The following is a 27554-nucleotide window of genomic DNA, read 5'->3' as shown; positions in this document are numbered from 1 at the left end:
TACTTATCAGCTGCTGAATGTCTTGCAGGTCTCTCCAGTGTGACACAGTGCTCTCTGCTGCCACCTCTGTCCATGTCAGGAACTGTCCAGAGCAGCAGCAAATCCTCATAGAAAACCTCTCCTGCTCTGGACAGTTCCTGACATGGACAGAGGTGGCAGCAGAGAGCACTGTGTCACATTGGAAAGAATACACCACTTCCTGCAGGGCATGGTGGCAGCAGAGAGCACTGTGTCACATTGAAAAGAATACACCACTTTCTGCAGGACATACTGCAGCTGATAAGTTCTTAAAGTCTGGAGATTTTTAAAGAGAAGAAAATTAAAAATCTGTATAACTTTCTGAAATCAGTTGATCTGAAAGAAAAAGATTTGGCACCTTTCACTTCATTGAACTCTGGTTTGAGGCTGACCTATGAGGCGACCCTATTATCCGCCCCCCCCCCCCCCCCCCAAATCTGATGTGTATCTGTATTATGCAGTCGCTTCTCGTGGACCTTGTGAGCCTATAAGTCAAGAATATGATGAAGTGAAGCACAGCCACCACCATTCTAATTCTTGGAACACAGATCCGCATGTGTTCAAGGTGCTTGGCTGAAGACGCCATGTCCGAGGTTGTGTCACACAAGACATAGCTCCTCGCTGCATCAGCCCCTGGCTTCCTTCCACCTGGTGACAGGCGAACAATGCTCGGCTGTCAGGATCCTTCTCGCCGGCCAGAAACAATTAGCAGCACGAAGTGAAGTGCAAATGATGCCAGGAGAGACGACTTGTTCCATGTCAGGCTAACCTTTATCCCCCGGTGTCTGGAGAGCCCCCCATCCACTAAGAAAGCCTTCCCCTGAGAATGGACTATTTTTATCTGGCTTACATGCCCATTGTGCCATCACTCATCCCACAGCGGAGGAGTCAGGATGACAGGGAGCCGTCAGCTCCGCCGCTGTCCAGGGTGCTGAACGCCTGAAAGCTCGAAGGCTGAAAACCCTTCATGAATGATGACTGATCCCATCCAGAGAGAGGAGAGGATAAGAGAGAGCTGAGACGCGGAATACATATGAGCCAAGACCCCGGATATCAGCAACCCCTCATGTGCTGAGATGCCAAATACATATAAGCCAAGACCCCCGGGTATCAGCACCCCTCATCTGCTGAGATGCCAAATACATATGAGCCAAGATCCCTGGGTATCAGCACCCCTCATCTGCTGAGACCCCCGGATATCAGAACCCCTCATATACTGAGACACAGAATACATACGAGCCAAGACCCCGGATTTCAGCAACCCCTCATCTGCTGAGACTCCGAATACATATGAGCCAAGACCCCCAAGTATCAGCACCCCTCATCTGCTGAGACTCCGAATAGATATGAGCCAAGACCCCCAAGTATCAGCACCCCTCATCTGCTGAGACACAGAATACATATGAGCCAAGACCCCCGGTAACCAGCACCCCTCATCTGCTGAGACTCCGAATACATATGAGCTAAGACCCCCGGTTATCAGCAACCCCCTCATCTGCTGAGACTCCGAATACATATGAGCTAAGACCCCCGGTTATCAGCACCCCCCTCATCTGTTGAGACTCCGAATACATATGAGCTAAGACCCCCGGTTACCAGCACCCCTCATCTGCTGAGACACAGAATACATATGAGCTAAGACCCCCGGTTACCAGCACCCTCATCTGCTGAGACATAGAATACATATCAGCTAAGCTCAGATTACCTATGATCTGACACTACAAATCCCAGCATGAGGTTGGAGACCGCTGTAATGAAACATTGAGTAGACAAACATAACTAAAAAGGGGTTCTCCGGAGGAAATATTTGGAAAAAATCAACTGGTGTCAGAAAGCTATGCAGATTTGTAATATACTTCTATTTAAAAAAAAGTCCAGTACTTATCAGCTGCTGTATGTCCTGCAGGAAGTGATGGATTTTTTCCAGCCTGACACGGTGCTGTCTGCTGCCCATTCTGTCCATGTCAAGGACTGTCAATGGTTCAGGGTACTGTGCCAACTCCAATGGTTCAGGGTACTGTGCCAACTCCAATGGTTCGGGAGTCTGTGCCAAAGCCAGTGGTTTGGGACACAGTGCCAACACCAATGGTTTAGGATACTGTGCCAATGCCAATCGTTTAGGGTACTGTGCCAACACCAATGGTTCAGGGTACTGTGCCAACTCCAATGGTTCGGGAGTCTGTGCCAACGCCAGTGGTTTGGGGCACTGTGCCAACACCAATGGTTTGGGATACTGTGCCAATGCCAATAGTTTAGGGTACTGTGCCAACACCAATGGTTCGGGATACTGTGCCAACGCTAATGGTTCGGGATTCAGTGCCAACTCCAATGGTTCGGGATACTGTGCCAACGCTAGTGGTTTGGGAGACTGTACTAATGCCAATGATTGGTGATACTGTGCCAATGCCAGTGGTTTGGGATACTGTACTAATGCCAATGATTGGTGATACTGTGCCAATGTCAGTGGTTTGGGATACATTAGTGGTCAAAGATTGATGTTGTCTTTTACCAAGTTGCCTGGCTGCAATTATACGGTTCGGCTGGAGCACACGACCTCAGGACCTGGCAGCCTATGCTTTTCCATAGATCCCATGACCTTCTCAGTATGGGGTCATATAGTGCAGGGATATCTGCATTTCCTCTCATTACCACCCCTTCCCATCATGCCTCCATAATGAGCGGTGGGAGACCTGACAGAAATAATAAGGCTCATCCCAAAGTCATTGGCAGGTAAATTGCCCGTCTGTACAGCCGCCATCACTCACTGTCACTCACTTCCCACTGATCTGCTATTAAACAACAAAATTCACTTAATTTCCTGCATATTAATCGCTTTGTGGGAAAACATGGCATTTACTAGAGGCGGGAGGGAGACGAGACTCAAGGTGAAGGATATAGGATGGAGCGACGGCGTCTGCTGGCAGATGGATCATTATTAATCAGGATCTCCCCCCCCCCCCCAATCCCATAATGCTTATAGGCTGAGCAAATATGCAAATGTAAATGCATTAGCTAATGACTTCACCTTACACATACCGCCATATAATCCTCAACTAAGTCCTACTAATCGGTGTTCCATGCACTTGTAGTACATCGCCGGCCTCCATCCGCAGCCTTCCTTACATCCTCGAATACGGAGATGTTGCGCAGTGGTTCTGCCTTCTGTGAATTACATCGGGTTTTTGATCGCCATCTATACACAGCAGGGGGTCAATGCACTGGATGGCGGTAATAGCACTAGGAAGACAAAAGCTGCTCTGTACATGAGCCTGAAGGTAATTTGTCAAAGAGGAGATGATCTGAACGGCATCACAATGCCTGCCATTGCCTGTCATCTGAAACCCAGCAGGGGGCGCTGTGTTAATGTAATGCGGTAACACCTGGCAGAGCTGCACCGTCGCAATGTTAACAGAGAGGAAAAAAAAAATCTGTTGACCATATCTGAAATGTGTAAAAGTATTAATGTACTTGGAATCATTTAAAGGGGGTTTCCAGGGCTAAGCATACTGAACACGATCAGTGGGGGTCTGACTCCCAGCACCCCCTTAGATTAGATGATTTAAAAGGGATTATTAAGGATTAGAAAAAGCACAGTTACTTTTTTGCAGAAGAAGTGAAACCCCTGTCCTCAGGTTGTGTGTTGTATTACAAATTAGCTCCATTCAATTTAATGGGACTGAGGACAAGAGGGGTGCTGTTTCCTGGAAGAAAGCAGCCATGTTAAGGAGCTGCATGCTTGAACTATTTACCAGGCACAGCGCCATATATTTTATAGTGGCCATGTCTGGTATTGCAGCTCAGTCTCATTCACTTCACTAGGACTGATCTGCGATGAGCTGCCGTGTGCCAGAGCGGATAAATGGGGCCAGTGTGATATTGATCATATAAGCTAAGAATAGTCAATCAATTTTGGTGCTGGAACGCGCCTCTAAGCTCACAGCACTTTAGTGCATATGCACATGGCACAGCGCAGTGCACGGACCCTGCATGACACTGCAGTAAAGCTCTGTGATAGAGGGTGTGATCATAGTGGAGTCCCAGAGCCCAGGAGGTGCTAGTGCTATAAATGGCACATTCTATGCATGATAGAAGCTTTAAATTATTCCTTATTTATTTTCTGATAAGTGTACCCCACCAGTACGCTTAAAGTTATAAAACTTATACAGGTTTGTAAATGACTTCTAGAAAACCTCTCCTGCTCTGGACAGTTCCTGACATGGACAGAGGTGGCAGCAGAGAGCACTGTTTTGATAGAAGTAATTTACAAATCTGTTTCTGACACCAGTTGATTTGAAAACAATTATTTTCCTCCAGAGTACCCCTTTAACAATGTTTCACTGCCAAAACTTCAAGAGGGCAGCTGTAACCTCTGGGAGAACCTAGCATCGAGTGTTCCTCTCTTCTGCAGCACCACCACAGTAGATAATAGGTATTACACCTCTCTGGCTAGCATCAGTTATCTATTATGTGTCCAGTCTCACCTTTCTCTTAGATAAGTGAAAAAGAAAAAATTCTCATGGAAGCCTTTACCACAATATTGTTATCAATTTGTTATCAGTAAACTCAGAAGACTTTATTTAGAAAAGAATCTATGTGTCCTCTCATAGACTTACACAGAGTTTCCATGGTCTCTTCTGGTAATTTGATGGCACAGATATATTGAGATTAGGGATAAGAGAAGGGTGGACACGTGTATGTAACGCATAAACATACCGGGTCCTTCACAGCAAGTGACTCTCTTGGTAGCTGCTTTCTGTCTGTAGATGGTATCACCGCCATGCTGATGAGTCTTATTATAGCAATACAAAGGGAGAAATTTCCTGCAGGTCACAGACATTCCTGGCAGGTTATAGGAGTATATCCCTATGTGTACAAGGAGAATACACGAGAAACATCTGACTATGAATTAACATACGAGAACGGATACAGTATTTATGTTCTCCATCAGTCTCTTCCTCGCTCCGCAGTACTTACAGAAAATGGAGCGTTTAGCGAGGCCCTGACTTAGCCTGACAAGTTGTCTGCACACATGAGGACTAAATAGCAGAGTAGACAAATCGGCCCTGTTTTCCAATTGTGCTTTGCACCCTTGATCGTGCGTCCAGTTTATTTACATCCTGTTTGTCACGGCCGCTCGCTCTCCAGACTGCCGAGGACTGCATTGTGGTCTTGGGTTCACGTAGACAGGTTTGCATTAATGCAGATTTGACAAAGTCCTTAACTCGCCTGCAGCCAGTGCTGCTATCTAGGAAATGTGTCATTGTGAGAGAGGATCTTAAACCATAGCTAATCCCTATGTATGCATCACCTATTATGTATGTTTATACGTTTACTCCGGTGTACGGATGAGGCAGACACAGAATCAATGTTATCATTTGTGTCCTGATCCCATCCCAAGAAAAAGTAACTTGCTGCAATGTATAATTTCACCATTAGAGGGCACTGAGTTGGGCTGGCCATGCATGCTTTTTCTAACAGCACACCATGTGGCCACATGTAGTACTGCAAGTAATTATTTGTGTGAATATTTGCAGACAAATACTGTAAACATTTTATAATTTCATTTACATTTGGTGTATATCTTGGTGCATCTAGTCTGTATTTAAAAAATGTGTGATCAGAGGTGAGGGATCTTCAAAAAGTCCTTGTGGACCACTGGTTGTGTTAGTAGCCAAACCTCCAGCAAAAATTGAGCAATGATCACTCCTGAATGTTTTCCAGATTGCCTAGTATACAAATGCCATGTGCTGTATGTGGTTTACAAACATATTTTTTCTTAACACCAACCCGTGTGGTCAGGGGTGGTACTGCAAGTAAAAGTCACCATTCTAATAGTACTAAAGCAAACATTTGCGGACATGTAAATATTTGATAATTAATAATAATATTTCTTTTATTCCGCAGCACTTTACTTACATTAAATACATATTTGGGCTATATGTTGGTTTGACTAATCTTTTCACCTTGCATTTAAGGAGAATTTGTGTTCTTTGAGGTGGAGGATGTCCACACAGTCCTTAAAGACCACTGATCATGTTGATGGCCAAACATTGATAGCATTGATCATTTATAAGCAGAGATTAATCATAAATCCTATTCATGCTTAGCACACATGTGGCCAGGAGGGGTACTGCAAGTAAAATTAGAAACTTCTTGACAAATAACTATTTTATAATAAAAGACTCTGTCAGTAGGTTTCTGCTGTCCTATCTCAGGGTGGCAATAACTAGTGACAGAGAAGCAAAACAGAATGATGTATCACTTACAATGTTCTGTGCAGCTGATCTGGGGATATCTCCTCCTGAATAACATGGACAATAAATAGTCCTCTCCATTATGTGCATGAGCTCAGTAGTCCTGGATATTCATGAGAAGCATAAAACTCCGCCCACCAGCTGCTGATTGGCAGTTATCTATCCATGCTGTGTATAGTCAGCAACTGTCAATCAGCAGCTGGAGGGTGGGGGAGGGGTGTGACAAGAATCCTATTCTCCTGCATAGTAGGAGAACGGCTGAACCGAATGATGTAAGTAATACACCCTATCCATTCAGCATTTACATCACTAGTTTATGCTTCCCTCTGTTGGCAGGAGTAATCTTGAGAGAAGTGTGTGCTTAGAGGTGGGGAAGGGGTCTCCGAAAAGTCCACGTACATCCCTGTCCGGTATTGATTATGTGTGAGCAGTGATCGCTCCCAGATTGGGCTCCAGACTCCTCTGCGTCTGTGATTTTGTTCATACTTCTGTCATTATCGCTTCGACATAGGAGTCTGTCTAAAGAAACATAAAACTCTTGTGTATTTGGGAAGAGCTCCCTCTTGAGCGCGCCGCGCCACCACAAGTGTGTCCCCGCATTAGCATACAAATAGGAATTATAGATTTTAGTTTTCTCTACTTATTCGGCTAAAATACCACAAAAGATTATTATATTTTTCCAGTTAATCTGGTTTCCTGCGGAGGGATGAGACACACTGTAACTGTAAATAAGATGGAGGCCGCTAACTCTGTCCCAGCCCGCCACTCTTTATATCCGATGCTATCATAGAGGCATTGTTCTTCTTCCTACTCCTAATACCAGCTGCAACTTTATTATATGTAGTAAATAAATATAAAAATAAGTAATAGAAAATTAGACTGGGACTCGACGGCGACTGATAACCGCCAGCGTCTCGCAACCTCGCCGTAATGAGGGGAAAACTGCAAAACAGGCATGAAAACTCTGCTGCTTTCCCCGTAGAAGGGAACATTATGGTTGCAGTACCCCGCTAGTTTATGGTGACCTTAAAGTGAATGTGTGGCCCATATTTTTTTTTCTTCTTTGCTGGTTAGATTCAGATCTGTTTCTATTTTCTGGTTGTAATTTTTTTTTTTTTAATACTTTATTATGGGGGCCGACATCTTGCCCGAGCTGTTTTTGTCTTTGTTTTACAGCAGGAATGGGGAACCTTCTGCCTTCCAGCCACTGCAAAACTACAATTCCCATCATGCCTGGACAGCCAAAGCTAAAGCTTTGGCTGTCCAGGCATGATGGGAATTGTAATTTTGCAAAATCTGGAGGGCCAAAGGTTCCCCGATCCTTGCTTTTCAGCATACCCCATGGAGATAGCCAAGACAAGAGTTGACACAAATAGGAAAGGTTTCTGGGCATGCTCATTGACCCTTGCAGAGCTCCTTCCACAGGGAGGGGGAGACTGAGCTGCTATTGTTTTTTTTTTATCTGCTTTTGCTGTAAAGCTGTACAGATCCTTACCATCACAGGTCGAACAGGATACTTCTCAGCTTAGTTTTAGGTTTAGTGGTGAGAACGAAAACTGAAAGATTTCAGGATTATTGTAAAATATATAGTAAAATTGAAAAATTACCAAAAACTTCTAAAAAATATATGTTTAACATAAAAACTTTTTAAAAAATTATTTATTTTCTGATGACACTGACCCTTTAACATAAAGCGATATCCACTTTGGATCTAATGGATTGCTAATGTCTGGATGTTTTCTTTTTTATTCTCACTTGCAGCCAGAGACTTTGAAGGAGAAGAGGAATATCTGGATATCCAAGGCATCACTAGAGAACAGTCTGGAAAGTATGAGTGCAAGGCGGCCAACGAAGTAGCGTCAGCTGATGTCAAACAAGTCCGGGTCACTGTGAACTGTGAGTATTGTGAACCTATAGACATGGTAGAAACATTCTGCATAGTCTCATGTTTTCGACCCTGCCCAGGTTAATGGAGAGATAGACAGTAAGGTTATTATAGTGTCTGCAGACCATGGTGGCAAGTCTGTAAATTTACCAAAAGTGTAGCTGGGATGTTGGGTAAAATTCATATGACCAACATGATTTTATGTAATATTTGTAATTTTTTTTTTTTTACCTTTATTTCATTAAATAAATATTTGTAAGATTTGCAACACAAGAATGAACAGAGGTAAGAACTGACAGAGACTGGGCACAAGAGCAGGGAGAGACCAGGGGAAACAGCAGAGAGAGGCCAGGGGAAACAGCAGTGAGAGACCAGGGGAAACAGCAGGGGAGACCAAAGAAAACAGCAGGGAGGTACCAGGGGAAACAGCAGGGAGAGACCAGGGTAAACAGCAGGGAGAGACCAGGGGGAAACAGCAGAGAGAGAGACCATGGAAAACAGCAGAGAGAGACCAGGGAAGACAGCAGAGAGAGACCAGGGGAAACAGCAGAGAGAGACCAGGGGAAACAGCAGGGTAAGACCAGGGGAAACAGCAGGGAGAGACCAGGGGAAACAGCAGGGAGAAACCAGGGGAAACAGCAGGGAGAGACCCGGGGAAACAGTAGGGAGAGACCAGGAGAAACATCAGCAGGGAGAGACCAGGGGAAACAGCAGAGAGAGACCAGGGGAAACAGCAGAGAGAGACCAGGGGAAACAGCAGGGAGAGACCAGGGGAAACAGCAGGGAGAGACCAGGGAAAACAGCAGGGAGAGACCAGGGGAAACAGCAGGGAGAAACCAGGGGGAAACAGCAGAGAGAGAGACCAGTGGAAACAGCAGAGAGAGACCAGGGAAAACCAGGGTAAGACCAGGGGAAACAACAAGGAGAGACCAGGGGAAACAGCAGGGAGAGACCAGGGGAAACAGCAGGGAGAAACCAGGGGAAACAGCAGAGAGAGACCAGGGGAAACAGTAGGGAGAGACCAGGGGAAACAGCAGGGAGAGACCAGGGGAAACAGCAGGGAGAGACTAGGGGAAACAGCAGAGGGAGACCAGGGAAAACCAGGGTAAGACCAGGGGAAACAACAAGGAGAGACCAGGGGAAACAGCAGGGAGAGACCAGGGGAAACAGCAGGGAGAAACCAGGGGAAACAGCAGAGAGAGACCAGGGGAAACAGTAGGGAGAGACCAGGGGAAACAGCAGGGAGAGACCAGGGGAAACAGCAGGGAGAGACCAGGGGAAACAGCAGAGAGAGGCCAGGGGAAACAGCAGGGATAGACCAGGGGAAACAGCAGGGAGAGACCAGGGAAAACAGCAGGGAGAGACTAGGGGAAACAGCAGAGGGAGACCAGGGAAAACCAGGGTAAGACCAGGCGAAACAACAAGGAGAGACCAGGGGAAACAGCAGGGAGAGACCAGGGGAAACAGCAGGGAGAAACCAGGGGAAACAGTAGGGAGAGACCAGGGGAAACAGCAGGGAGAGACCAGGGGAAACAGCAGGGAGAGACCAGGGGAAACAGTAGGGAGAGACCAAGGGAAAGACCAGGGGAAACAGCAGGGAGAGACCAGGGAAAACAATAAGGAGAAACCAGGGACAATAGTAGGGACAGACCAGGAGAAACAGCAGAGAGAGATCAGGGGGAACAGCAGGGAGAGACCAAGGGAAACGGCAGGGAGAGACCAGGGTAAACAGCAGAGAGACCAGGGGAAACAGCAGAGAAAGACCAGAGACAACAGCAGGAAGAACCCAGAGACAAGAGAACGGAGAGACCAGGGACAACAGCAGGGAGAGTCCAGGGACAAGAGAAGGGAGAGACCAGGTACAACAGCAGAGAGAGACCAGAGAAAACAATAAGGAGAAACCAGGGACAATAGCAGGGAGAGACCAGAAGAAACAGCAGGGAGAGGCCAAAGAAAACAGCAGGGAGAGGTCAGGGACAACAGCAGGCAGAGACTAGGGACAAGAGCAGGGAGAGACTAGGGACAAGAGCAAGGAGAGACCAGAAAAAACATAAATGAGAGACCGGACACATCAGCAGGGAGAGACCAGGGGCAACAAGAGGGAGAGACCACCAGGGATAAGAGCAGGGACGGACAAAGGACAAGAGCTTGGAGAGAACAGGAAAAAAAGCAGGGAGAGACCAAGGACAAGAGAAGGGAAAGACCAGATACAAGAGAAGGGAGAGACCAGGGACGAGACCTGGGAGAGACCAGGGACGAGAGGAGAGGGCAAAGGCAGGGAGACGACATAAAGGCAAGGGCAGGGAGAGAACATAGAGGCAGGGTAGGGAGAGGACATAGAGGCAAGGGCAGGGAGAGGACATAGAGGCAAGGGCAGGGAAAGGACATAAAGGCTAGGGCAGGGAGAGAACATACAGTAGAGGCAAGGGCAGGGAAAGGACATAAAGGCTAGGGCAGGGAGAGAACATACAGTAGAGGTAAGGGCAGGGAGAGGACATAGAGGCAAGGGCAGGGAGAGATACATCAGTAAAAGAAAGAAGTATCAGGGAGAGGACATAGAAGCAAGGGCAGGGAGAGGACATAGAGGAAAGGGCAGGGAGAGGACCTAGAGGCAAGGGCAGGGAGAGGACACAGAGGCAAGGGCAGGGAGAGGACACAGAGGCAAGGGCAGGGAGAGGACACAGAGGCAAGGGCAGGGAGAGGACACAGAGGCAAGGGCAGGGAGAGGACATAGAGGCAAGGGCAGGGAGAGGACCTAGAGGCAAGGACAGAGAGAGGACCTAGAGGCAAGGGCAGGGAGAGGACCTAGAGGCAAGGGCAGGGAGAGAACATAGAGGCAAGGGCAGGGAGAGGACATAGAGGCAAGGACAGGGAGAGGACCTAGAGGCAAGGGCAGGGAGAGGACCTAGAGGCAAGGGCAGGGAGAGGACACAGAAGCAAGGGCAGGGAGAGGACCTAGAGGCAAGGGTAGGGAGATGACATAGAGGAAAGGGCAGGGAGAGGACACAGAGGCAAGGGCAGGGAGAGGACCTAGAGTCAAGGGCAGGGAGAGGACCTAGAGGCAAGGGCAGGGAGAGGACCTAGAGGCAAGAGCAGGGAGAAGACCTAGAGGCAAGGGCAGGGAGAGAACACGGGCAGAGAAAGGAAAGAGACAGTACCAGGAACAGTCAGTATACATTGCATTTACAGCCTAGAAACTGAGTCAGAACAGGGGATAGTGAGAAGGTGAACAAGGAGGCAGAGGTCAGGATGTGAAATGTACAGGAAATTCCTCAACTGAAGAGTACCTGATTTATTAGCTGGGAGGAAGATCAGGCCATTGACTTTAATGAGAATTGTGTAATGATTCATTTCCCCTGTGGAGGTGCTGCAAGGAAATTAAACAGGTAACTGATCACTTCTCCTGCAGATTAGCGCTGATCACTGGGGGGCGTAGGTGGCAGGACACTCTGTTATCGTCAGGAGAACATTGTTACAGAAATGGCTGATAGCAAATGAAAAACCCCTTTAAATTTTTGCCAATTATCCTTGAGGAGCCTCAACCTCGGTGTTTATAACCTGGTAAATTCTCCATTATTAGATTTTATTATTGGAGATGAAGCTTCGACTCCTTGTTTATTACTCATCAGTAATTAACGGGAATTTCTTAGACAACGCTAAATAAAGAGAAGTCGGTGACTAATAATCCTAGAGCCTGGGGTCAGGGAGCTGCTCTACAGGAGGCCTATCTGTGTAGGTCACTGAAGGTCTCCATATTCTCAGCTAATATGTAACATGAGCTCCCGGCCACACAGTACATAATTGTCTCTAGATGTTAGTGTCACATCCCCTCCGGGGACGGTAAATCTGATTATATCTATCTGCAGAAGATAAAGGCCGGAGCATCAACGGCCAGGAGCGGGGAACAAGACACAAAAAGGGATCATAATAATAATATAAGCTCTGGATACACTACATCAGTGAGCTCCAACCTGTAGCTGCTGGGAAACTACAACTCTTATTGTGCAGATATGCTGGAAGTTGTAGTATCCTAACCTGGGTTATAATACAGTATATATTGCTGAACCTGTACTGATCCTGAGTTACATCCTGTATTATACTTCAGAGCTGCAATCCCTATTCTGCTGGTGGGGTCACTGTGTACATACATTACATTACTGATCCTGTACTGATCCTGAATTACATGCTGTATTATACTCGAGAGCTGCAATCACTATTCTGCTGGTGAGGTCACTGTGTACATACATTACACATATACAAAGTAACAGCCACCAGCACTACCTCGGGGAGGCATAACAAAGTGGGGGTTATTTTCACAGCGAGTCTGGGTGCACAGTGTGTTTGATCACTGGTTGGTGCTCACACTCAAAAATGAGAGAAATAGGAGAGGGCACTCACCCTACGTTGTGATCTTCTTTATTTCAGTGCTCAATAAAAAACACAAGGGACATACTGGGCAGTTTTGCACAACGCCAAGCACTTAGATGAACCGAGGTAGCAGCTGGTTTATTATGCGCATTTGCTCTACTTCAGACCAGGTCTGGAGAAATGCGCATACAGTATGTGCGAACCAGCTGTTACCAGAGCTGCACTCACTATTCTGCTGGTGAGGTCACTGTGTACATACATTACATTACTGATCCTGAGTTACATCCTGTATTATACCCCAGAGCTGCACTCACTATTCTGCTGGTTGGGTCACTGTGTACATACATTACATTACTGATCCTGTACTGATCCTGAGTTACATCCTGTATTATACCCCAGAGCTGCACTCACTATTCTGCTGGTGGGGTCACTGTGTACATACATTACATTACTGATCCTGAGTTACATGTATTATACTCCAGAGCTGCACTCACTATTCTGCTGGTGGGGTCACTGTGCACATACATTACACCACTGATCCTGTACTGATCCTGAGTTACATCCTGTATTATTTCTTTTCTCTCTAGATCCTCCTATCATAACTGAATCCAAGAGCATTGAGGCGATCACAGGCAAGCAGGCATATCTCCGCTGTGAGGCCTCCGCTGAGCCCAAGCCGGACTTTGAGTGGTACAAGGATGATACAAGGTGCGGCTGCCCCTTTATACGGGTCACTGATCACATGGTACTAGGTGTAAACTCCCATGTAAGAACAATAGTATAATGATAATATAACAGCACAATCCTGTGTGAGAAAGAAGGTGTATGATCCCATATGACCGTCCTCATCACTGTCCACATCCTAACCACTGGTTTACAGGATGGCCGGTATGGGGACGTTGATGCAGATAGTGATATAGATTTACACATGTCACCACAGATACCTGGTGCATCCCGGCAGTTAAGGACTGGAAGTGTTGCCACAGGTGCGCTGTCTCTGTAACTTTACTCAATGCTATTTCCACAAAGGAAGTGACCAGACATTTGACCTTTCACCTCTGACCTCTATTACAGGATAAACAGCGCACAAGGCCTGGAGATCAAGAGCATGGGGAATCGGTCAACTTTGGTGGTTGCGAACGTCACTGAGGAGCATTATGGAAACTACACCTGTGTGGCCGCCAACAAGCTGGGTGTCACCAACACCAGCCTATACCTCTATAGTGAGTATATACATCTATATACACCTCCTATACCTCTGTAGTGAGTATATACATCTATATACACCTCGTATACCTCTATAGTGAGTATATACATCTATATACACCTCGTATACCTCTATAGTGAGTATATACATCTATATACACCTCCTATACCTCTATAGTGAGTATATACATCTATATACACCTCCTATACCTCTATAGTGAGTATATACATCTATATACACCTCCTATACCTCTATAGTGAGTATATACATCTATATACACCTCCTATACCTCTATAGTGAGTATATTATATACCTCTATATACCTCCTATACCTCTATAGTGAGTATATCCATCTATATACACCTCCTATACCTCTATAGTGAGTATATTATATACCTCTATATACCTCCTATACCTCTATAGTGAGTATATCCATCTATATACACCTCCTATACCTCTATCAGGGTGGATTTGTTTTAAATCAAACTGATTTAAATCACGATTTAAATCACGATTTAAATCACTAGTCCGGAAGGCTTGATTTAAATCAGTGATTTAAATCAAAGTTTCTACCTAAACTAGTTCTTGCTACTTTAACATGCAAGTAGATGAAGATTTTTAGAATCACTTTTTATATTACTTTTTTCTCCCCAGTTTAATGGGTTAATCATTCATATTTGGACACCACTGTTCTGTTGTACTTAGGAAGGAGAAAAATAATCCTGAACTTAATAACAATTTAAATGGATTTATTCAACTGAAACAATAACAACATTACAGCATACGTTATTTGCTTAAACAAACATCCATGTTAACTAATTTGGCTAAACAAAAAAAAAAAAAAATAGTCCAAACAATCAGAAACATATTGTCTAACTTCTTGGACTTGGTACTGAAGGGGATGATTCTGTATTCATAGGTTTGTAGAACAATAGGATTAAAGGACAACTCCCGCAGGACCCCAAAAAAAAAAACAACACAGACACACACAGACACCATACTCACCATCTCTCCGGTGACGATCGCCACTCGATTCGCCCGCCGTCCGCCTCTCCGTCGCCGCCTTCCGCCATCCAGCGATGTCTCCAACTTCCGGGTCCAGGGGATGGAAAAGGCTGCCAGTGCGCTTGCGCACCGGCAGCCTTTTCATTGGCTGGAGCGCATCACATGGCTTCCAGCAAGCTCAGCCAATCAGGGCTGAGCAAGCTGGAAGCCATGTGATGCGCTCCAGCCAATGAAAAGGCTGCTGGTGCGCATGTGCACCAGCAGCCTTTTCATCCCCATTCACTTTGCATGAAGACGCCGAGGAGGAAGAAGACCCGGACCGCCCCCCGGCTCTGACGTCGTCGTCACCAGATGCCGCCCCGGAGAAGAGGACCGTGACGATCGTAATAGGTAATGTATACATTCCTTAACTTCCGGGGTGGGGGTCGGGGGTCCGAAAGTGGGGGAAGGGGGCCAGGCCGGGTATTTAACCACATTACAAAGTTATATAACTTTGTAATGTGTGTTAAATGAGCAAAAAAAAATTTTTGTGGGAGTTGTCCTTTAAGGTCTTTTTCTCAACTCTGTTCATGTTGTAACATTTGAGAACATATACAGCCTTTATTCTACTGAGTTAAACAACTCAGCTTTATCTCATGATGGAAGAACCTTTGGATGGTAAAATATTTTCCTCAAAAAGCAGTTTATTGAAAAAAATCCGATTTAAATCAAAAAAATCCGATTTAAATCAAAAAAATCCGATTTTTTTGATTTTTTTAAAAAAATCATTGATTTTTATCCACCCTGACCTCTATAGTGAGTATATACATCTATATACACCTCCTATACCTCTATAGTGAGTATATACATCTATATACACCTCGTATACCTCTATAGTGAGTATATACATCTATATACACCTCGTATACCTCTATAGTGAGTATATACATCTATATACACCTCCTATACCTCTATAGTGAGTATATACATCTATATACACCTCCTATACCTCTATAGTGAGTATATCCATCTATATACACCTCCTATACCTCTATAGTGAGTATATACATCTATATACACCTCCTATACCTCTATAGTGAGTATATACATCTATATACACCTCCTATACCTCTATAGTGAGTATATCCATCTATATACACCTCCTATACCTCTATAGTGAGTATATACATCTATATGCACCTCCTGTACCTCTATAATGAGTATATACATCTATATCCCACCTATACCTCTATAGTGAGTATATACAATTATATACACCTACTATACCTTTATAGTGAATATATACATCTATATACACCACCTGTACCTCTATAGTGACTATATACATCTATATGCACCTCCTATACCTCTATAGTGAGTATATACATCTATATACACCACCTGTACCTCTATAGTGAGTATATACATCTATATACACCTCTTATACCTCTATAGTGACTATATACATCTATATGCACCTCCTATACCTCTATAGTGAGTATATACATCTATATCCCACCTATACCTCTATAATGAGTATATACATCTATATCCCACCTATACCTCTATAGTGAGTATATACATCTATAAACACCTCCTATACCTCTATAGTGAGTATATACATCTTTATGCACCTCCTTTACCTCTATAATGACTATATACATTTATATACACCTCCTATACCTTCAGGCTGCGTTTACACTACGTATATTTCAGTCAGTATATTTCAGTCAGTATTACAACCAAAACCAGGAGTGGATTAAAAACACAGAAAGGATCTGTTCACACAATGGTGAAATTGAGTGGATGGCCGCCATATAACGGTAAATAACTGTCATTATTTCAATATTAGGGCGGGTTCACACTACGGAATTCTCGCGGACAATGTCCGCGCAATTCCGTCAGCTGTCCGCCCGCACGGGCACGCGCTTTTCCGCCGGCTCCATAGACACCATTCTATGGGCCGGCGTATTCCGCGATACGCTAAAAGAAGTGACATGTCACTTCTTTCAGCATATAGCAGAATACGCCGGCCCATAGAATGGTGTCTATGGGGCCGGCGGAAAGGCGCCCAGATGTGCGGGCGGACAGCTGACGGAATTCCGCGGACATTGTCCGCAAGAATTCCGTAGTGTGAACCCGCCCTAACAGCCATTGTTCTAAAATAACAGCAAATATTTGCCATTAAATGGCGGCCATCCACTCAATTTCAACATTGTGTGAACAGATCCTTTCTGTGTTTTTAATCCACTCCTGGTTTTGGTTGCAATACTGACTGAAATATACTGACTGAAATATACATATACTGACTGAAATATACGTAGTGTGAACGCAGCCTTATAGTGATTATATACATCTATATCCCACCTATACCTCTATAGTGATTATATACATCTATATCCCACCTATACCTCTATAGTGAGTATATATACATCTATATACACCACCTATACCTCTATAGTGAGTATATACATCTATATGCACCTCCTGTACCTCTATAGTGACTCTATACATCTATATACACCTCCTATACCTCTATAGTGAGTATACATACATCTATATACACCTCCTATACCTCTATAGTGAGTATACATACATCTATATACACCTCCTATACCTCTATAGTGAGTATACATACATCTATATACACCTCCTATACCTCTATAGTGAGTATACATACATCTATATACACCTCCTATACCTGTAGTATAGTACATACACAATGCTCCCTCTTCTGGATTGTCAGACTGTCCAGACTACTGGATTCCAGATTACAGGACCTCGCACCCCCTCTATATACTATATAATAAATCTGTATGCCACATGGCGAGCGGTAAATCCGTCTCCCTATAAATAAATTACGCTCGATACATTTGGTGAATAAAATTTCCATAGAACAATAAGTTACGCCAAGTGCGATGAATAAAATAATGCCGCTCACCGGAGATTTAAAGGCGCAGTTGTTTGTTGAGGTGATAAATAATGCATCCTGCGGGGTTATTAAATCTGCATGACGCAGGCGGCCGCGCTGCTCCCTGACACGGGGATTCTTCCACAGCCCTAAATGTTTTAGAAGCTTTTAAATGTCTCTATAACTCGTCCGACGCTTAAAAGTGCAATTCACTTTAACGGGCTGAGTGCTCTGCAGCCTGTAATAAGTGGCGGAGTGTCATCAGGTTAAGGAGGGGGAAGAGGGCAGAGCGCCCGGCCGCACACTCATCAGGGAGCAGAGCTTAGGCTGCTGGCAAGATGGCGGAGGATCCGGGGGTAGATGGCTGGTTACATGCTCCACACCCCCATATCATACAGAACATACAAAGGGAGAATAAAACCGCCATATAAATATTAGTGCCACACAGTGCCAACTAATATATGAGCACACATCTATATAATTTTGCCATACAGTGCCAACTAATATGTGAGCACACACACCTATATAATAGTGCCATACAGTGCCAACTAATATATGAGCACACACCTATATAATAGTGCCATACAGTGCCAACTAATATGAGCACAAACACCTATATAATAGTGCCATACAGTGCCAACTAATATATGAGCACACATCTATATAATAGTGCCATACAGTGCCAACTAATATGTGAGCACACACACCTATATAATAGTGCCATACAGTGCCAACTAATATATAAGCACACACCTATATAATAGTGCCATACAGTGCCAACTAATATATGAGCTCACAACTATATAATAGTGCCATACAGTGCCAACTAATATATGAGCACACACCTATATAATAGTGCTATACAGTGCCAACTAATATATGAGCACACCTATATAATAGTGCCAACCAGTGCCAACTAATATATGAGCACACACACCTATATAATAGTGCCATACAGTGCCAACTAATATATGAGCACACAACTATATAATAGTGCCATACAGTGCCAACTAATATATGAGCGCACAACTATATAATAGTGCCATACAGTGCCAACTAATATATGAGCACACACACCTATATAATAGTGCCATACAGTGCCAACTAATATATGAGCACACACACCTATATAATAGTGCCATACAGTGCCAACTAATATATGAGCGCACAACTATATAATAGTGCCATACAGTGCCAACTAATATATGAGCACACACACCTATATAATAGTGCCATACAGTGCCAACTAATATATGAGCACACACACCTATATAATAGTGCTATACAGTGCCAACTTATATATGAGCACACACACCTATATAATAATGCCATACAGTGCCAACTAATATATGAGCACACAACTATATAATAGTGCCATACAGTGCCAACTAATATATGAGCACACACACCTATATAATAGTGCCATACAGTGCCAACTAATATATGAGCACACACACCTATATAATAGTGCTATACAGTGCCAACTTATATATGAGCGCACACACCTATATAATAGTGCTATACAGTGCCAACTAATATATGAGCACACACCTATATAATAGTACCATACAGTGCCAACTAATATATGAGCACACACCTATATAATAGTACCATACAGTGCCACCACCAACATATCAACACACACCTATATAATAGTGCCATACAGTGCCAACCAACATATGAACACACACACACCTATATAATAGTAACATATAGTGCCAACTAATATATGAGCACACACCTATATAATAGTGCCATACAGTGCCAACCAACATATGAACACACACACCTATATAATAGTGACATACAGTGCCATTCAATATACAGTATGAGCACACACCTATATAATAGTGCCATACAGTGCCAACTAATATATGAGCACACACCTATATAATAGTGCCATACAGTGCCAACTAATATATGAGCACACACCTATATAATAGTGCCATACAGTGCCAACTAATATATGAGCACACACCAATATAATAGTGCCATACAGTGCCAACAAATATATGAGCACACACCAATATAATAGTGCCATACAGTGCCAACCAACATATGAACACACACACACCTATATAATAGTGCCATACAGTGCCAACCAACATATGAACACACACCTATATAATAGTGACATACAGTGCCATTCAATATATGAGCACACACCTATATAATAGTGCCATACATTGCCAACTAATATATGACTGCACACCTATGTAATAATGCCACAGAGTGTCAACCAATATATGAGCACACACCTATATAATAGTGCCATACAGTGCCAAATAATATATGAGCGCACAACTATATAATAGTGCCATACAGTGCCAACAAATATATGAGCACACACCTATGTAATAATGCCACAGAGTGTCAACCAATATATGAGCACACACCTATATAATAGTGCCATACAGTGCCAAATAATATATGAGCGCACAACTATATAATAGTGCCATACAGTGAACTAATATATGAGCGCACAACTATATAATAGTGCCATACAGTGCCAACTAATATATGAACACACACATATATAATACTGCCATACAGTGCCAACTAATATATGAACACACAAATATATAATACTGCCATACCGTGCCCACATAACACTACTGTACAGTGTTTAGATATTAGTAAAACAGTGACTAAATAATGTGATTGCTAGAACATCCGAACCCAGCTGACGCCATAGTATATGTTTGCATCCCATCTATGTTTTCTATGGGATGTGGCACTACAGATACCAGAAAGCATTACTATAGCGGATTTATATTGTACCAGATGATGCATCCTCACCCAGGGCAGCTCAAACCAGACAAAACCTTTACCGATTGTTATTTATGGGGAAGGTAGTTTTACTGCTATAGGCGTAAGTGCCCCTCGCTGTGCTGCCCCCCGGTGTTTATAGATTACTGGTCGGGAACACAGCCCTGTTCACACACACACACACACAGTATGCCTACACCGGCCGGCTTACAGCATGCCTACCATCACAGAAAATGTCAGAATATGGGAAATTCTGCTGGGGCTGCACTGCCACCCAGTGGCCAGTCCTGATGCTGCAGTTTAGGTGTTGGCTAATAGTACCAATAGCTGAGATAACCTATCCCCTATCTATCCTCAGGGTAGCAGATGTATCAGATTGTAGGGGGCAGACTTGCACTAAGCCATATGCCAGTGCCAAGCATGATGAAAAAGCTATTATTTATTTGGCACAAACTGCACCATAATTCTGGTGGGCCCCCTTTTATGTTCCTAATGTTCTTGCACCACAGTGGCCCCTCACCCTCTGGGCCCCATAGAAGCTGCCCCGGCTACATTATGTATGGACATCATGGGCAACACCAAACGCCCCCTGGCCCCCAAGTCCTGTGTGTTTTCCTCTTTCCTAAGGAGCCTCTGTAGCTGGCTGATTATTCCCAATGTCCAGAGGCGGCATGTAAAGCCGAGGGCTGGAGACCCCTGTAATATCTGACAGGTTATGATTTCTACAAGTCTACTGCAGATAAACCTCTATGGGGATCTAAAATTATTGGTGCAATTATAAATATAATATGTTACCGTATTTGTAAGGGTTGTACCTGATATTTGCATGTAAGGAAGCCCTAGCATTGATATCTCCATGGTATATACGGGCTGCCATGTGGTTATACATACCAGAGTGGGCACTAAGGCATAAGTGGGTGTGGCCTGGAGGAGGGAGCCAGGGTCTGTCTGTATTCTATATCTCTCCTGTGTCTGGGTCAGAATGGCTGCCTATGACTTTAAAGGATATTCCACTCAAACATAACTTCTGATATGTTTCTTCCCATAGTGAGACTAACAATTCCTTCCATACTTGTTATTATCTATTCAGTCTCCTTCCCCCAGTTCTCAGCTGCTGCTTTCTGCTGAAGACACAAAAATCTGTGTGTGAGCTTTTCTCTCTGTCTCCCCCTCCTCCCCCCTCCCTTCTGAGATGGCTGATGTAAACAATTCCCTGGCAGGCTGTATCTGCAACATTGTAGCTTCTTTGTAATGCTGGGAGGGATAATCTGAGGTCAAGTTGATGATGCCCTCACTGTGATTATCCCTCCCAGCATTACAAAGAAGCTACAAAATTGCAGATACAGACATCCAGGGACTTGTTTACATCAGCTGTCTCAGAAGAGAGGGGCGAGGAAACAGAGAGAAAAGCTCACACACAGATTTTTGTGTCTTCGGCAGAAAGCAGCAGGTGAGAACTGGGGGAAGGAGACTGAATAGATAATAACAAGTATGGAAGGAATTTTTAGTCTCACTATGGGCAACAACATATCAGAAGTTATGTGTGAGCAGAATACTTAAAATTCCTGCTCTTAGTTAAAGAAGGAAGTGCAGCTCTGAAGCACAAACTGCTGCTGGATTTTTTTTTGCTTTTTGGTGCTAATAGCTTATGTAGCGCAGGTAAATAGTGAGAGTTACACGTCCTGCCATGTATGGAAATAGGAAATTCATAATTTATCAGAATAAAAAGAAATGTCACAGCACTAACATGGACTAGTTCTGTAACCAATATGACTAGATCATGGTTGGGGTCCCTCCAGATCTCATCCCAGTCTCCGTCACTTTGATGCTTTGAATAAAACTGAAGAGATCTGATTGGTTGTTTTACAGCCTGGTGTCCCTATGACAATACTGAACTGCCAGAGCCCAGGAGCAGGAAGTGTTATCATAGGGACAGAAGAATAGGAACTGTAAATATTTGTTATTGACTCTTATACCTCATTGACGTGTCAGTCTCTCTGGTAGTAAGTGTGATAAGTAGTGAGGGCCACATTGGCGCAGAGCGTCTCTTATGCCGCCCCCTTGTCTTGTTTTATCACTTTTATTTTCAATGCTTTTGTTTATTATTTCTTTTTTTCTCCAGAACGTGTCATACCCACAAAACCTATCCCTGCCGCAGGTCAGTATGATGTGTACCGGCTAGAGACCGTGCCAGGGTCACTCTCCAAAGCATAGAAGACCACTGTGCCATATATATTATATATCTATTATAGGCCTGATACACATCTACTATATACTATACAACTACTATACAACTACTATACACCTAATACACACCTACTATATACTATACAACTACTATACATATACTATACACCTACTATACATCTACTGTACACCTAGTATATACTATACAACTGCTATACACCTAATACACACCTACTGTATACCATACAACTACTATACATCTACTATACACCTAATACACACCTACTATATACTATACAACTGCTATACACCTAATACACACCTACTATATACTATACAACTACTATACAACTACTATACACCTAATACACACCTACTATATACTATACAACTACTATACATATACTATACACCTACTATACATCTACTGTACACCTAGTATATACTATACAACTGCTATACACCTAATACACACCTACTGTATACCATACAACTACTATACATATACTATACACCTAATACACCCCTACTATATACTATACAACTACTATACATCTACTATACACCCAATACACACCTACTATATAATATACAACTACTATACATATACTATACACCTAATACACACCTACTATATACTATACAACTACTATACATATACTATACACCTAATACACCCCTACTATATACTATACAACTACTATACATCTACTATACACCCAATACACACCTACTATATAATATACAACTACTATACATATACTATACACCTAATACACACCTACTATGCACACCTACTATATACTATACAACTACTATACATATACTATATACTATACAACTACTACACATCTACTGTACACCTAGTATATACTATACAACTGTGATACATCTACTATATACCTAATATCCATGTACTGTAGACCCACTATACATCTGCTACACACCAACTATTTATTCTACTAACACCCTAATATATACCTATTATATATATGCAACTCTACTAACACCCTAATAAACACCTATTATATATATGCAACTCTACTAACACCCTAATATATACCTATTATAGATCTATAACACAGTATCAGAGTAACTATAGGGTCAGTGGTGACATACATTATAGGATCCGGAGTCCGCAGCTGATGGGCACACGAGGGAATCCATAGGATATCAGTGCTATACAGTACATCAGCCGTATATCGGTCGTATATCAGCCCTATATCAGCCATGTTAGCTTATCCATCTTCCAGAGCAAATAGCTGATATAGCTGATCCTGAATAATCCAGTAACCTCACAGGAGAGTAATGAGGGGTACACACCTGTACAGACCCCCACCTGCTGCCCCTCCAATATGGGAAGAGATAAGGAGGGATCCCACATCTAGTCACACAGAATCACTAGCCAATACATCCAGGATTACTAGCCAGTACGTTCGGGATTACTAGCCAATACATCCAGGATAAGTAGCCAATACATCATAGTTTCATGCTTTGGAGAGTGTCCCCGGCTCGTCCTTCCCCTCACAGTAGATCCCTCTGTAGTTGTAGATCCAGTAGATCATTATCCTACTAACACGATTATGAATCATCTAACCAACCTGTCACCATTACCGTATCACCGGAAGAATCTGCAGACAGTCTCACTGCTGTCCATGGTCCTGAATCCTTACAGACGCCTCTTAAAGGGATTCTCCAGGCTTAGAAATACATGGCCGCTTTCTTCCAGAAACAGAGTCACCCCTGTCCTCAGGTTGGATGTGAGCATTGCAGCTCAGTTCTAATAAAGTGAACGGAGCTGGACTGTAATACCACACACAACCTGAGGATTGGGGTGGTGCTGTTTTTTGCAAGGAAGTAGCTGAGTTTATTCTAATCCTGGATAACCCCTTATAGTGGGGGCGGGGGTCACAGGGCTGGACACTGGGGTCTTGGAGGAAAAGACCAAACCTGATCATAGACAGTAGACGCCACCAGTCTATGCCCTATGGCAGTGATGGGAAACCTGCAGCCCCCCAGCTGTTGTAAAGCAGGCATAGAGTTAGTGTGAACATAGCCTTAGATTAGTGTTGGAATGGGTGGGGCCTATGCAAGGGGCGTGACTTAATTATTTTTCTGTTGGAAGAGGTAGGGTATATTTGTATGGGTGTAATTCACAGCTTGAACAGTAGGGGGGGGGGGGTTGTTCTACTTCCCAACCAACCCCCTTTCCCAAATCTGTTGAATAGGGAGAAGTAAGGAGAGAAACAGCAGTGCCAGATAACAAACCTAGCTCTGCTGTTTAGCCGCTCATTAATATATCCCCAGCTGCCCCCCCCCCCGCTGGCTCAGTGGGTGTATAACTCTGCTGTGGTGCATTCTGGGAGATGTAGTGTTAAAGGGTTCCAAAGAATTTTTTTTTTTTAATAAACAGGTGTCAGAAAGTTATACAGATTAGTAAATTTCTTCTATTTAAAAATCTCTAGTCCTCCAGTACTTATCAGCTGCTGTATGTCCTGCAGGAAGTAGTGTATTCTCTCCAGTCTGACACAGTGCTCTCTGCCTCTCTGCTGCCACCTCTGTCCATGTCAGGAACTGTCCAGAGCAGCAGAGGTTTTCCATGGGGATTTGCTGCTGCTCTGGATAGTTCCTGACATGGACAGAAGTGGCAGAGGAGAGCATTGTGTCAGACTGGAGAGAATACACCACTTCCTGCAGGACATACAGCAGCTGATAAGTACTGGAAGACTGGAGATTTTTATATAGAAGTAATTTACAAATCTGTATAACCTTCTGACACTGGTTGATATGTAAGAAGTTTTTTTTGAGTTCCCCTTTAACACAGCAGGGTGAAGAGTTCTGCTCCCCATTAGAAATGTTTGTTTGTTTCTCTGCGCCTGTGGACATGCGCCATCCAGTGTACGAGATAGTACGGACTGCGCTCTGATGGACTGGGACAATAAGCCCAATTGCCTGATGTGCAGTTCATGGCGGCTCAATATCTGGTTACAAGTGGCGGTGATTAGAGGAGGGGGAGGGCTGGTGCGGGGATATAAGGTCCTATCAGGATAATCCCATCTTCAGGATAATGTAAACCGTAATGGACGCTAATACCCTCCAGGCCGCCATCCTCAGACCTCGATCATTAGCGCAATGGCCGCCGAGGGTCTCCGATCCGTCTCCTCTAAAGACTTTACAATTGGGACATGAGAAAAGAGGCGGCCGGAGAAAGATATTACAGCGTTCAATTTCCTCCTGACAGTAATCATCAGCCGTACAGTGACTGGGGCGAGACGCCCATTACAGAAACATCGCGCAAAAAAAAAGAACGCTGAGAGAGACACGCTCTCTGCCTGGTCGCCCCCCCCCAGTTCCCCCCTCCCCTCGCCGCTCCCTCCGCTCATTTGTTTTCATTTAGATTTATTTATTTACAAATAAGCTGTAAATTGCAGCCATTTCCATAAGTGCGAGCACTAAGCACCGCGGCCCGGAGCGGGGGAGGTGCACGGAGGAGAAAACCGCCGCCAACCAATATATAAATGGATAAAGTACATCCCATTAGTTACAATGTGTCACTTTCTTAAAGGGATTTTTCGCCAATAATTTTTATCTTTCAAATCAACTGGTGCCAGAAAGTGCTAGAGATTTGTAATTTACTTTTATTTAAAAAAATCTTTCCTTCCAGTATTTATCAGCTGCTGTATGTCCTGCAGGAAAGGGCATATTCTATTCAGTCTGACATAGTGCTCTCTGCTGCCACCTCTGTCCATGTCAGGAACTGTCCAGAGCAGCAGCAAATCCCCATAGAAAACCTCTCCTGCTTTGGACAGTTCCTGACATGGACAGAGGTGGCAGCAGAGAGCACTGTGTCAGACTGGAGAGAATACACCCCTTCTTGCAGGACAGGCAGCAGCTGATAAGTACTGGGAGACTGGTAAATGTCATATCTCTGGCACTTTCTGACACCAGTTGATTTGATTTTTTTTTTTTTTTTTTTTGCGTGAACTACCCCTTTAAAGGGGCATTGTCAGGATGTAGGCGGCCATGTCTGAGGCTGCTTTCACTGATTGCATTTTTTTTTTTTTAGAAATTAGTGACAGTAAAATCTCCAGCTAGAGCTCCGCAGACGGGAGAGAATGTGATGTCACAGTTATTTATTCGGGGTGCTATATTAAAGTGACTCTGTACCCACAATCTGACCCCCCCAAACCACTTGTACCATTAGATAGCTGCTTTTATTCCAAGATGTGTCCTGCGGTCCGTTCGGCAGGTGATGCAGTTATTGTCCTAAAAAACAACTTTTAAAGCGACTCTGTACCCACTTTCCCCCCTCCCCAACTACTTATACCTACTTGTAGCTCATGTGAAGTCCATTCTTCTAGTATGTTTGTGGACGCTAGAAGAGTTTTCGTTCGGTTGAAAAAAGAAGTTTCCTTGTGGAGATGTTGTGTCTAAGAGGCGGGGCCGAGAGCCTTTGTGCCCAGGTGAAGCACCGCCTCTGTGGTCCCGGTCTGCGTTTCCCCCTCCTCTCGTTCCGCCCTTTGTCCGCCCTCACTTCTGAAGTTGTTTTCTTGCGCCTGCGCCGTGCGTCGAAACCCCTGGCGCCGTTTCCGTGACGTGAGAGGTCAGCGCCCCCTCACTGTGGGTCATGCTGCGCGTCGTCCACGCCCAGTGTTGGCGACGCGCTTCTGTGTGGCCTCCAATGTGTTTATAATCCGCTTCCCCATGTTCCTGTCCCGCCTCCCATGTCAGTCTTCGTCCACCACGCCCCCCACTTACGCTGTTTACGTCCCTTTTATCCTCAGCGTCACAGTGCATGCGCAGTAGAGCGCCGTAGCGCACGTATCTGGTCGCGTCACTGCGCATGCGCTGCGGTTTCCCCTCAGTCAGTGATTGGTTACAGCAGTGTCCCGTCTCAGTCAGTGATTGGTTACAGCAGTTCCCACATCAGTCAGTGATTGGATACAGCAGTGTCCCGTCTCAGTCAGTGAT

General features: G+C 44.2%; 1 protein-coding gene across 5 annotated transcripts in view; it reads left to right on the top strand.

The window, feature by feature from the left end:
* LSAMP (limbic system associated membrane protein) overlaps positions 1–27554 on the top strand; it is a 538214-nt gene that overhangs the window by 494767 nt on the left and 15893 nt on the right. For 3 of the 5 annotated variants that reach the window (XM_069946376.1, XM_069946375.1, XM_069946379.1), the window contains exons 4-7: positions 8034–8168; positions 13113–13233; positions 13600–13748; positions 22519–22554. In XM_069946376.1, coding sequence (XP_069802477.1) covers positions 8034–8168; positions 13113–13233; positions 13600–13748; positions 22519–22554 — 441 coding nt within the window. The remainder of the gene's footprint in view (positions 1–8033; positions 8169–13112; positions 13234–13599; positions 13749–22518; positions 22555–27554) is intronic. The other 2 variants (XM_069946378.1, XM_069946377.1) reach the window with 1 other exon arrangement.

Source organism: Dendropsophus ebraccatus, chromosome 11, assembly GCF_027789765.1.
Source record: "Dendropsophus ebraccatus isolate aDenEbr1 chromosome 11, aDenEbr1.pat, whole genome shotgun sequence".
NCBI classification, from domain to species: domain Eukaryota; kingdom Metazoa; phylum Chordata; class Amphibia; order Anura; family Hylidae; genus Dendropsophus; species Dendropsophus ebraccatus.
Note: the sequence above shows the minus strand (reverse complement) of the source record. Positions and strands in the feature narration are given on the sequence as shown.